Source organism: Pelodiscus sinensis, chromosome 7, assembly GCF_049634645.1.
Source record: "Pelodiscus sinensis isolate JC-2024 chromosome 7, ASM4963464v1, whole genome shotgun sequence".
Classification (NCBI taxonomy): Eukaryota; Metazoa; Chordata; order Testudines; family Trionychidae; genus Pelodiscus; species Pelodiscus sinensis.
In genome coordinates, this window is record NC_134717.1 from 65,432,601 (window position 1) to 65,446,409 (window position 13,809).

General features: G+C 43.3%; 1 protein-coding gene across 13 annotated transcripts in view; it reads right to left on the reverse strand.

Annotated features, from left to right (window-relative positions):
* The window catches only part of PCNT (pericentrin), a 179,211-nt gene that overhangs the window by 134,247 nt on the left and 31,155 nt on the right, over nt 1-13,809 (reverse strand). For all 13 annotated transcript variants that reach the window (XM_075934141.1, XM_075934137.1, XM_075934138.1 and 10 more), the window contains 7 exons: nt 12,803-13,058; nt 10,505-10,563; nt 10,156-10,330; nt 5,029-5,165; nt 4,089-4,200; nt 1,090-1,354; nt 687-774 (listed from right to left, as the gene is read on the reverse strand). In XM_075934141.1, the coding sequence (XP_075790256.1) occupies nt 687-774; nt 1,090-1,354; nt 4,089-4,200; nt 5,029-5,165; nt 10,156-10,330; nt 10,505-10,563; nt 12,803-13,058 (1,092 nt within the window). The remainder of the gene's footprint in view (nt 1-686; nt 775-1,089; nt 1,355-4,088; nt 4,201-5,028; nt 5,166-10,155; nt 10,331-10,504; nt 10,564-12,802; nt 13,059-13,809) is intronic.

Sequence of the window (13,809 nt, forward strand, 5' to 3'; positions counted from 1 at the left end):
CTGGCCCACTGAACGGAGGCGGAGAAGCTCCGTAGGAGCGCACAAGCACATTGTAAACATACAAGTTTATTTACCAGTCTGTCTCCTCAGAACATTCTTATTTTAAACACCCATGTATCTCCTCTACTCCAGGACAAGAGGGAGCCCCAGAAGTCCGACCTATGCATGTAGAGCCATGCTGCCACAAGGTCAAAGTAGAGCTCCAGCAAATGCCAGAGGATGTAGAAGAGTAGGAAATGCCTGCCCGCACGTAGGGAGCTTATCAAGTGTCTTGACAATAATAGAGATGAAAGCGAGTGCTTACACTATCATTTGTATTACCACAGCACCTAAAAGCACTATTCTTGGACCAAGACTCCACTGTAGCACTGAGTCAGGAGCCACACAGGGAAAAGGACTTCCCAAGCTCTCTGGAAACTTTTAATTCATTTCCAAAGCAGCATGTGAACACAGAAGCCAGGATAATGCATCAAAATCACCCTTTGCTCACTTATTTTTGTCAACTTGTACAGTTCTGTTTAAGACCATACCTTACAGCATACTTGGTAAAAAGAACAAAACAATAGTCACACAAGACGAGCTAATAGCACCTGATATTAAAGACATGCTAAGAGGTGTGAAGCAACTGTCATGTTTTTGTACAGATTTTAAAATGCACACTATTTCTGTTAAAATTGATGCTTTACCTTGTGCTGCTCCAGTTGCTGAGTTAGTTGGTCAAGTATATCCCTTCTCTCCTTTTCACTTGCCTCTTCTAACAGTGTGACCGAGGAGCTGGAGAGAGAAAAGGGGTTTAGCAAATTAACATGATCATTTCACCTTATAAAATACAGAATTAGAAAAATTTATTCATTTTTAAAATATTGGAATACAAGTATTTACAGACCAGCATCTAGTCAAGTACTCCTGAATCACCATCTCAACAAAAAACTGTATGCATCCAAGAAACCCTCTGCATCCATTACTAACTTACACCTTGGATTTTCTGACCTCCCACCACCAATCCAAATATATGCACAAAGCCTACAGTCTTTACTAGGAAAGGAAAGTTAAGCATGTTTTGAGAATGAAGACAAGAACAGTCCTCACCTGATATCTAAAGGCTGATCTTGACTTATCTCTGACTCCAACAATGAGTATTCCTTTAATTCTTGCAGCCTCTGATGCAGCAGAGTTAGTTCTTCTCTGTAGTTTTCTTCAGCTGCCCCTAATTTTTCTTCAAAATAAATTCTCAGCTGTTCCAATTCGGATTCATGTTCAATTCTTCTTTGCTGCCGCTGCTGTTCAAAATCTTGCTTTAACCGTTCTATTTCATCCACATGGGATGTGCGAGCCAGAAGCTGTTCTTTTAACTCTGGGTATAATGTGAGAAAAAAAACAGTATCTTTAAAACCTTGGTTTTAGTCAAGAACAAAATAAACCACATACACACTTTGGACTAAATCATAAGCCATATGAGGATGAACAATATTTTGGTTGGGAAGAAAAGCATAGAACAGACAGCATGAGGAGGAGTTGTGCCTTCAAAGATGTAATGCCAATCTCAACATTTCTTGGGAGGGCTGGCAGCATAGGTCATACTGCACAATAAACTGAGTGAAAATTAAGTAGTGGGAGAACAAAGAAAATATAGCCATATCCCCATTTACACCAGACTTATGCTTTGTCTGCTCCTAAAAAGTAAGACTGATCTATCATCATCATTCAGGATTGAAAAAAATATTGTGCCATGCATGATAGAGGTACAAAAAACACCAGGAACCTATTTTTTATGTCCATGTGCAGAATGAATGATGTTATATACAGTTGGGATTCGTCCTGCCTTGGGCAGGGGGCTGGGCTTGATGACCTCCTGAGGTCTCTTCCAACCCTATGATTCTCTATCTACCATAATCAAATTCATTCTGCACATGGACAGTGTGTACTGAGGTGGGGCTGAGGGGTTCAGATTGTGGGAGGGGCTCAGGGTTGGGGCAAAGGGAGTGCAGGTTCTTGTGTGCACTGGGGGCAGAGATTCAGATCTGGAGCAGTGGCTTAAGGGGCAGTGAAGGCTATGGGGGTGGGAAAGGAGTGCAGACTCTGGAGAGGGGCTGTGAATGAGGGGCTTGGGATACAGGCTTCCCCTGGGAGGGAGGACTCCCTCCAGTTCCCTCTCGCTGAAGCAGCTCAGGGCCAGGTGAGAGGCACCTCAACACGGACGCAGATGCTCCAGTGTGGCCAGGTCAGCAAAGCAGTGCCTCTCCCCTGGCTGCAGGAAGTCTGGGACAGGTGTGTGCCAAGGACAGCTGGGAAGGGCACTCCTCCCCACTGTGGCAGCCCCATGACAAGGCTTGGTCTGGAACAGGGCACCTCTCCCACAGCCACAGCGACCCCAGTATGGACCCAACAAGGAGCTGCACCTCTCCCCACTGCAATAGATCCAGGGCTTGGGAAGAAGTATCTCACCCCCACACGGCCCTAAGCCCCTGTGCAGGACTTAGCAGGCAGTTGCATGACCATGCAGCGTAGCGGGAACTTCCCCAACTACAGACGCAGCTACATCAACAGAACCATCTTCCACTGACCCACGTTCTACCTCTCGAAGGAGTGGATTACCTACATTGACAGGAACCCTTTTCTGGCTACACTACATGACTGCTGTGCACTGCAGCGCTGTACTGCAGACTGTCATGGGGCGTGGGGCAGTCACCAGGCCCTGCACCCCCATCTGCAGTCAGATGAGACTCTCAGCCAGCAGGTAGAACAGAAGGTTTACTGGTTCACGGGGACACAGTGTAGCCTAGATGTGTTGTTACAGGAACCAAGAGCATTCAGTACAAGCCATCGTGGGGAAGAGGGCTCCCTTCCCCCCAGCCAGCTGCTCACACACCTAGCAACTGCTCCCAGTCCTCCAGGCTGCCAAGCCCCCTCCTTTGTTCAGATTCCAGGACCAAGTGTCACCTGACTGAATCTTCCACCAGCCTGAGCCAGGTCCTAGGTGTCTGCCCTCAGGAGCTCTCCCCCAGGGATCCCATCCCCCACTGGGCACTGCACATCCCCAACACCGAGTCACTGCAGAGCAGCACAAGATAATAGTAATCACACACAGCACAACACAGGAAACAGTGAATGCAACAACCGAGTGAACACCACGGCTACAAGAGTGCATGCAGCCCCCACTACATCACTCAGACATACCCCCAGGTTTGGGCAGTTTTTACTACCTGTTTTGACAACTGTCAAAACCAGGGATGGGCAAGATGTGACTCAGGGGCCGGATGCAACCCGCCTAACACTTATCTGGCCCATGGACTGCATCTAGCCTCTTTCTCTTTATATCCTGCTGCCTGTGCCACCGAATTTCCAGACGGTGGCTCAAGCAGCAGGATCCTATGTAAATGGCTCCCAGCTCACACTCATGAGGCTACCTCAGCAGGAGCCGGAGCCATAAGCCCTTTAAATAGCCGCAGCAATGTTGGGCTGCTACCAAGCAATGTGGCCGCAGCTGGCTGGAGCTGTGAATCCTTTGCTGTGTTTGTAATTGGATGCCTCTGGCCCTAGACAACTCTGAGGGGAGGCTAGCCCCACCCCGCCCCTTCTGCCTCACGATCAGCCCATTCTGGGGATGGAGCTGGCCCATGACCACATACCAAAATGAATGAAGTGTCCCCCTTGTGAAAATTATTGCCCAAACCTGTGCGAAACACTGCAGGTTCTCTGGTTACTAATGCAACAGACAGATGGCAGTGAGAGCAGCAGTGATGGCAGTTTCTGTAACTTCAACTATGGAACAGATATCATCACACCATAATTTGATACAGTAAAACTGTAGGACATCTTGGCCTTCATACTTGAACAAGTTATGAAGCCCAGGAAAAGGACTGAAACTTTCCCCATAGGCGTGGTATTGCATACATGAGGGTTCTAAACTGGATTCTGAATCATCTAGTACTGGCCTGATACTCAACTAAATGGACCATTTATCCAAATTGGTATGACAACTCCTGCTGCATGCATTTGTGACAAATGCCTATATATTTGGTTAAATATTGCTTCAGACAGTATGTGTCATTGTAAGACAAGGCAAAAAACATGTGTTTCAACCATACCACTTAGCTCCTGTCGACTTGCTCGTGTACTATCAAGCTGAGACCAAAGCTGTTTGACTTCTTCTTGTGATCGAGTTTTGAATTCTTCATATGTGTCCTGAAGTTTCTCCATCTACAGAAGATGAATTAAGAATTTCTGTTGGTTTGTTTTAATAGCTGCCTATTTGGAAATCTTAAAAACAGCCAAGTTGCTAACAGGTCAAAGTGCTACAGTACCATCCTGACTCTGGGCTCACAGTGGACCCTGGGACAAGAGGGGGCAAGGGAGGCAGCCCTACGCCCCTGGGAAGGGGCGGGCTCAGGTCAGCCAGTCCTCACTACCACGCAGCCATCAGAGCAGTGCGGAAAGTGTTGAACAGTGCTCCAACAGCAATACAGAAGACCCAGAGCTCCAGCCATTGCCACAGTGCTCCAGCCACTGCCACCAGCTTCTTCTGTGCAGGCTTGCTTTCCACCCCCATCAGCAAGCCTGCACAGAAGAAGCTGGTGGAGACAATGAAACACCTAACTCCTCTATAAGCAACCCTCTAATTGAGGTAAGTGAGGGAGCCATCTGCTTGTCATGAATGCAGAGAACAAAACTGAGAAAAATGTAAGGAATCGGTAACTGAAATTAAAGGAAATAAGAACTAAGGTAAGAATTTGATTAAATTGCGGTCAAGGCCATATCAATAGAGCTAGTAATGTGTTAAAGTCAAATCCAGCTAAAAATTATGAATGTCAATCTAATATTGATTTGTGATCCATGTTCTTAGGTTTGATATAAAAAACCACCACCAAAACACTTGCAATGTTTCCCTTTTCAAAAAATAAATAAATAAATAAATAAATTAGATTTTAAATACAGAAGAGTACATTATTAAACAACATTTGTGGCTCCTAAATACTATGTTGCTTCCCTACTTCACACAAAATTCTCAAAAGAAAAAAAAATCTTAACCTCCTTCTGCATCTCCTGTTCTCTTTCCTTGCTTTTCATTTTCAAGTTTTCTAGACATTGTTCATATTCCATCTGCAGCTGTTCACGTAGTTTTGTAATTGCCATCTTGTGTTCATTCTCCAAGACTTTACATTTCACTACAAAAAAAAGTTAACCGTGTTTACTCCTGGGGGGATTCCGAATCAAAAAATTCAAAAAAATTCAGCATTCTTTATTTGTCAAGAAGTATGTAATATAATCACACCTGTTACAATTGTTTTAGTAATTATTTAAACTACAATGGGGGGGGAGAATCACAATAACTATTCAGCATTTCCTGAATATATGAAAGTTAAGTTATAAACATCTGGCAACTAGTACTCTGCATTCAGTTAAAATTCTGTAATTTTAAATAAAATTACATTACTGAACGCTAAGCAGGGGGTGAGGGAGTAGAATGTCATTTTAAATTGCTCACACTTTCACACATTGAAGTTATAATTTTGCTAATCATTGTCCTGGACCCTTGCTGGCAGGGCCATCCCAAAGAGAGTGCACGGTCTCAGGCAACCCCCTGTCCAGTGCTCCAGACACAGAACTGGTGGCAGGCCCCAGTCCACTCTCATTCAACCCCTTCCCCAACCTCTGCCCTGCTCCTTTATCCCCTCCCAAGTAACATGGCCCAAGGGATTACAGGAGCATGACATGGCGGCAGCAGGGTTCATCTCCCCACATGGGCAGCGGGAGCCAGATCAGCCCGGCAGCCTGTTCTGCCATACCACCCTATTGGCCTGCTGCACCCCATTTCTCTGCGGTGACAGGAACTAGAGCACCCTGGGGTCAGAGCACTCTGCCTCCTACCACTGCTGAGAAGTGGAGCACAGCAGGCCAAGAGAGGGCAGTGGGGCAGAGCAGGCTACCAAGTTGCTCTGGCTCCCACTGCCTCAATGGTGAGCAGAGGTAGGGAACAGGTGAAACCTGATGCCACTGTGTTGAGCCCCATAATTCTTTGGAACCCTTCTGTCCCTAGGAAATTGCTGCGGCCACCATGGGACCCCCAAAAGCACAAGGCACTGCAAGGCACTACTTTGGGAACTGCTTGGTATACATTGTCCAGTCATTTTATTGACTGCTTGGTAAATGTGTTATTTCCCTCAAAAACTTTTTTTAAACGGATAAAAGTAAGATAAATCCTGAGCTGTAATCTAACCCTATTAACTGAAAAAGCACACATGTCTTCCCACCTGAGGATTTCCTGTCATTTATAATAAGACTCCTTTATATTACTCCTACATAGCAAGGGCCTTAACATTTTCACAGGTTTTATGCTCTTGGCAGGACTGACTGAAAATGGGAGCACTTAACTATTACTTAAACTTAAAACAAAGAATAGTCTTGTAAAACATGTAGATGGTATCATGAGCTTTCGTGGGCAAAACCCACATCTTCAGAGTGGGTTTTCCCACAAAACCTCATGATACCATCTACATGTTTTGTTAGTCTTTAAGGTGCTACTAGACTATTTGTTGTTTAAGTGTTTCCAGTTACAGACTAACTCAGCTAACCCTCTGAAGCTTTTTATTACTACATATGCTGGCTGTTACATTTCTGCCTTAGACAATGAATTCCATTAACTCCTCGCTGGTACACTTCTGCCGGTAGCCTGCCTCTCACATAGTATATTCAGCCCCTCCACTCCCTTATCTCTGAGGCTGCTCCAAGCATGCTTGAACAGACGCTGCTTGGTCTACAGGGGAAGAAGTACTTGTCCCCAAGCAGATTATTTCTGTGTTTCTGCGCAGGGGAGCAAAGAAAAGTGCGAGTCATATGAATTCTGCCAGGGGTATCTGTTACATTACTAGGTTAGCCTTTTTTTATTTTATTGTGAACTACCTAGTCACAAAACTGATGTTACATTAAAGTAGAAAATTATGAATCCAGGCCAACAAGATACTAGTCAGGGTAACTGAAAGTTTTAGGCATTCTAGGTTAGTAACTGATGAAGCCATTGCAACCTTGTGAAAGGAACCCATTGTATACCTCAGCATAGGCACTTATACTACTCTAACGGTCACATTAAGAACTTGAACAGTAAAGAAACACAACAGGTGGAAACTTGGCATTTGCACACAGAGCCTTATGCTCCGCTGTGTGCAATGCCATTAGCAACCTTAAATGCACAGAGAACAAATCTCTCCAGTTCCCCATGGCCAGTGACCCTGTAACCAGCTTTTCATTTACTGGAAATAGGTGCCATTTTCCTGCTCCTCACTTACTAGATACCTCAGAGGACATGAGAGTCCCAAACCAAGTGGCCAGCTCTCCCCACTCTACTCCACGTAAGCACAGTTCAGTAGGTACTGGGTGCCAAAATCTCCACATGGTCAATACCTTAGACTCCTCAGGCTGTTGCTTTTTAAGGCAATGAACCTGTCCTCTTCTCTGCAGGTGGCAGCCTCTGATGCTGCTGCCAGCTGTGCCTGACAAAATGTGAGGAAAGGTTTGGCAGCTCTTTGTCCAGCTCCTCACAGATGCCAGGAGCACCAACATGTCCCTCCTTCAGCTCCTAGTTCATGAGCTGCCCCCCACCTCAAGTACCAGCTCCACAGCCAAAGGGAGCTGCGGGGACGGTGCCTGTAGGCAGAGACAGGAGCTGAGGGAAAAATGTGTCAGCACTTCTGGGGAGCCCACAAGATAAGCACTGGCCAGAGCCCACACTCTCCCTCATGCTCCAATAAGCAGTCCACTCCCACACTCAAACTCCTGCTGCTAGGGTAGGGCCCCATGCCTGTAATAGACCCATAATCTCTGTCTGAATTACTAAAGTCCTCAAAATTTGATTTAAGGACTCAAGCTACACAGAATACACAATGTAGTCTAATTCAAAACAGCAAACGACTAATGCCCCATACAGCAAATGACTTCAGCCCTTAACTGACAGCAAAATCGTAGCTTACAGTCTTGTTGTAGCTATATTGGTCCTAGGATATGACATGGCTTTTCAGATATTGGACTTAAATTGAAGCAAGGGAAGTTTAGGTTGGACATTAGGAAAAACTTCCTATCTGTCAAGGTGGTTAAACACCGGAATAAGTTGCCTAGTGAAGTTGTGGAATCTCCAACACTGGAAATACTTAAGAGACATGTATCAGGGACAGATAAGATATCCCTGTGATAAGACATCTATCAGAGCTACTCAACACATGGCCTGGGGGCTGCACCAGGGTGCGGTTTGGGTTTATACAAGGCTTAACATGCAGCCCCATGGGTGGTAGTCAAAACAAAAAAAAAGCAGTCAATATAATGGCCTTCTGTTGATATGCGATTTAGTCGTTAAATCCCTGGACTGCCACTGCTCAGTCAAAATGCTGTCATATGGGTAGAAATTGGGTAAATATTGCGTTTTATTAACGTCAGCGGAACTGACTTAAATGCGACCTGCCTATGTGTTGTGTAGCCTTGCCTTAATCTTTGTATTCATGCCTGTCAGTGTGAAATAAGCTATTTGCATATATATTTGCATGCCTATGCAACCACTCTTAAGTTGCGGCCCTTGGCATGTGCTGTGAGTATCATTGCGGCCCCCGGGGCTTCCAAAGTTGAGTAGCCCTGATCTAAATAGTGCTTGGTCCTGCCGTGAGGGTAGGGAACTAGACTTGATGACCTCTCTGAGTCCTCTCCAGTTCTAGTATTCTGTTATTTTGTATTTGTAGAAAAAAAATGCATTCTGGGTTTTCACCGTAAGATTGCTGCAATTACAACAACACACTAGTCCACTGTTTTTCAAAGTGGGCCACAGCCCCACTCAGAGAAAGCTGGTAAAGGGCCGCTCTGGGTTGTTTACTTAACAGTTCCGCAGCCACGGTGCCTTGTAGCTCCCATCAGCTGTGGTTCAGTGTTTGCAGTCAAGGGGAACTATGGGAAGCAGCGATCCGTGCCACACCGCTTCCCACGGCTTCCCTTGGCTGCAAACAGCAAACCACAACTAATGGGAGCCACAAGGATCCATGGCTGCAGAACCATTAAGTAAACAAACCAAAGCAGCCCATTAGCAGCTCTCTCAGAGTGGGGGCCGCGACCCACTTTGAGAAACACTGTACTAGCCAATGTGGCTTTTATATTGAAGAAGCAGTCACTAACTGCTAATTTCTGAAGTTATAGGTCACTGGCATGGTTCTAACTGCAAATGTTAAAACTGAAACGTTCTGTTTTATAGCTGAAATAAAAAACATGACTATGTAGCACTTTAAAGACTAACAAGATGGTTTATTAGGTGATGAGCTTTCGTGGGCCAGACCCATTTCCTCAGATCAAATAGTGGAAGAAAATTGGCACAACCATATATACCAAAGGATACAATTAAATAAAAAAGTGAACACATATAAAAAGGACAAATCAAATTTCAGAACAGAAGGGGGATGAGCGGGGGGTGGGGAATGAGGTAAATGTCTGTGAGCTAAAGATATTAGAAGTGACAGTTGGGGAAGCTATCTTTGTAATGGGTAAGATAATTAATGTCTTTGTTTAGACCAAGGCATAAAGTATCAAATTTAAGCATGAATGACAGTTCAGAGGATTCTCTTTCAAGTCTGGTGTGAAAAGGTCTTTGAAGCACGATGCAGGTAATCAAGTCGTTGAGACAATGCCCTTTCTGGTTGAAGTGGCAAGAAACTGTTTTTTCTATGTGATCTTGTCTAATATCTGTTTTGTGGGCATTGATTCTTTGGCGAAGTGTCTGAGACGTTTGTTCAATGTACATAGCAGACGGATACTTTCGGCACAAGATAGCATAAATTATATTTCTGGATGAGCAGGAATATGTGTTCTTGATCTTACAACTCAATTGGTTAGGTCCAATAATGGTATCAGCAGAGTGAATATGTGGACAAAGCTGGCAATGGGGTTTGTTGCAAGAGAAGGTAACAGGGTTGGTATTAGTGTGGTATGTCCTGTGGTTGTTGGTAAGAATCATCTTGAGGTTAGGTGGTGTCTATAGGAGACTTTGGAATGGAAATGCATCAACCATATGAAAAAAACTTATTCTGTTTTATAGGCACAGTACAAATCCTTTAGTTACTCTAACCAGCTTTGAAACCCTCACAATAAATCTCACAACAGAGTGAATGCTTTCCAAAGCATAACACTTACTTTCTGCCTGTTCCCTTTTAAGAGACAGACTGTTCAGCTCCTCTTCAACTCTTTCTAGTTCCAGTTTCAGAGCTTTTTGCAGTTCATCCATTTCAGTCTGATGTTTTTCTGATAGCTCTTCACGGATGTTTTTTAAACAGGTTTCTGTTTTCAGTTCCCAGTCTCCTCCAAGAGTCTAACAGAACAAGGTAGCTATATTAGTACAACAGTTAAGAATATTTTTTTTGATGTTTTTTATTTTAAATTGTATTTATTTGCTCTTTTAAATATTTTGTGATAGAAAAGAGAAGAGATCATAGCAGCTTCGGTTTGCAGTACAATATAATTGTATGCAGTATGGAACTCATACCTCCAGTGTCTGGGTATGTTTCTTTTCCATTTCCAATTCTATTTTCTTCCTCTCATCATCTGCAAAAAAAATTTGTGTTTACTAAAAAAATTAGTAAGAAACATGGTGGTCTAATGATATTTAAAAATATACAAAGGACCTATTTGGTTTTAGTCATCACATTCAAGGCATGAACAAGGGAGCATATAGCAATATGATGTACTAACATCTCTCTCAAAACTGTTCTATTATATCCCATAATTTTATAGGACTAAGTATCTAGTTTCAGTTGCAAATAAAACCACGGAAGCATACATTTAGTGTAGTTGGTTTGGCAACATCTGCCCAAGTCCACAGAAAGCATGACACCACTAGAGAGATGCAAGCTGCCCCATTCATTTCATAAGTTTTAATTCAAGTGCCTAGTAATAACAATGTTTGCAACTAAAATGGTAACTACCATATATGCTTGATAAGCTGAATTTCAAGCAATCAAGAGCTTATAAATTGGTCATAATTTTTACAAGCTTTTTTTTAAACTTGGGGCAGGCGGTTGGCTTATGAACAAATGGGCTTATGATTGATTATGTTATGGTAATTCATTGTACAAAGCCTGCAGGAAAGAAGAAGGAGACTCAGATTGCAGGTCTGCATAAATTGACTTTAGTGGCATCTTGTTTTAATCATTAGCTAAATTTTGCATTACAAATTTGATTTCAATCCTTGGTCCCACCAACTCTCCCTCTGAAATGTACATGGTGTCAAAACTTGCTAAGATTGATTTTTTTCTAGAAAATTTGAAGTAAATAAGATAAAGCACTCCAGATTCAACACATGATCAAATTTAAATGACATGCTCATCAAAGTCTTAAACTAAAAAAGAGAAATAGTCTACTGCATTCATCGAGTAGAGATCTAGTGCACAGTACTAACACTTAATTGATAAATTTAAAGAGCTATAAGCATTTTAAACAGCATTATCTAAATGGGTCAGTGGAAGTTACAAAGCGAATATCTACTCATCAGTCGCTCTAGAGACAGGAGAAGGAGGCAGCAGCATCTAATGAGAAAAAGCACCTTGATTCTCTCAGTCTTCTACACAGAACACGGGGCAGCAGACACGGGGACGATTAAGAGGTTTTTCTGGAGCACTACCTACAGGTTACTTTTCCCCCCAAGCTCCCTCCCATTCCTCAGTACTTTGCACAGCATCTCCTTCAGTGTAAAGAAAGAGAGAAATTGGAGAAAGCAGAAGGCTTGAAGGGAAGGTATTGGATGATTTTCTCTTGCCTCCTTCACGCTGGCCACCTCAAGTCTCTAGGAAGCAAGACAACAGCAAACCTAAAGAGGACTGTCAACTTCCTTCCACCTCCACTTTCAGCAGTCTTAAAAATCAAAGGCTGAGGAATAATCTAAGGCGTGTTAAAGATGAGAATGTCCCAAGGCTTTGAGATGCTGCCCATTACCCTTATAAGCCTCACATGGCGGTGGGAGTCCTAGGAAGCAGGTAAGGCCAACAAAGGCACGTCTCACCAAAAGTATCCTAAGACTCTCAGGAGGTAGGTGTCACATATTATGCAAACTTCTTCTCAAGAAGAAAAATCAAAATTTCCCCCTCTCCCTGCCCAATGAAAATGCACTTGTCCTCAAACAAGTTTCCTGAAACATCTGTACCCAAAAAACAGTTGAGGATAATGCACATATTTCATCTGACACTCATGCACATATTTCATCTGACACTCAAATTCCACAGTGCACAAGTCTCCCTTCACCATGGCCATAAGCGACTGCTTCACTGAGTGAAGTCTGAAAAACCATAGAGACCAGCCTCCTCAATATTCTCTGATGGCACAGTGCTCAAAAAGAAAACATGCAGCAGGCCTAGATCCCTTGCACAAATAATGCCTCACCCTGTTCCTACTGAAGTCAATGCCAGTTTTCACTGATTTCAACAGGGACAGGGACAGGGTATAGCACAGATTAAAAAAAAAAGAAGTTATGTTTACACTATGGGCAATATAATGGTCCAGCTATGGCTGTGTAGTAATGCTGGCACATCCATGCAGATACAACCCATAGAAATGAGGTATTTAGAAACACTATCTCCCAGACAGTAGCTGGTTGGATAGAATCTTCTTCAGTCAACCTTGCTACATCCCCATGGTACTCCGGGGGCGTGGGTTTTTCACATCCCTGAGTATCATAGCAATTCCAACCTAAGTGTAGACCAGGCCTGAGAAGCTCCCCATCAGAAACTGAACAACAATTAAAGGCTCAGTAGTTGCATGATCAGCCCACTAAATCACAAATTCACAATACCTAGTTCTTGTTGATGTTTCAGTACAATTTCTTCTTTTTCCTTCAGATTTTGTTCTTTAATATGCTCCAACTCAAACTGATGTCGGCTCTGCAGAATTGCTACTTCCTGAGCACGCTTATCATTAAGCATCTCTCGTAAATCCACAAGGGCAGTTTCTTTCTCTTTTCTCAAGTTAGACTGCATCAACTCCAACTGAGATGTGTGCATATTAGTCAGACTTAGTCGTAAAGCTTCCAACTCAAGATTGTGCACTGTCTACAGGAAGGAAGAAAAAAACCATGATTTAAATAGACTATACCATTTTTCTGTACCATTTTCCATTATTGATACACCCCCATATTTATTGCTTTCTTTTTCATATGAAACATGTTCATGGGTCAAAGGGGAATAGCAGAAAAACAAGATTCTAGTTCTGATCTGACTTGCAAAAACTTTTTATTAATGAATACAGTCTTTACCATCTCTCCTTCCAGTAGCACACACTGTGTGATACTATATCCAAACTGTTAGGTTTATCCTCCTCCTAAGTTTATCTGCTGACAGAAAATGCCTGCCAGCTATCTGCCTCCATGCAGCATCTTCAGAAAACAATGAAACAAAAAGAAAACTGCAAAAATACACATTAATTATCGCCCAAAGCATTGCTCTAAGTTGCCACTTGCGTCCTTCAAGTCCATAACAGTGCATCATACATCACAAAGCTGTCACTGGCTACCATCTGATAATATAGCAGAGTGAATAACTAATATCTGAAATGCTGAAATAGAAAATATGATGAAAATACACATTCTTTTCTGCTGCTCACCAAGGAGTTCTGAAGGATCTATCAGTGAGCACTAGCAGCAATTAAGACCTGGTCTACACTAGGAGTTGAGGTCGAGCTAAGCCACATTAGGTCAATTTTCTAAACAGTGAGTCCACACCATCAACCCCTTTCGGTTGACTTTAAGGGCAGTTAGAGTCCGTTTCGGTACTCCTGCTTTTCACGAGGAGGAACGGTAAATTC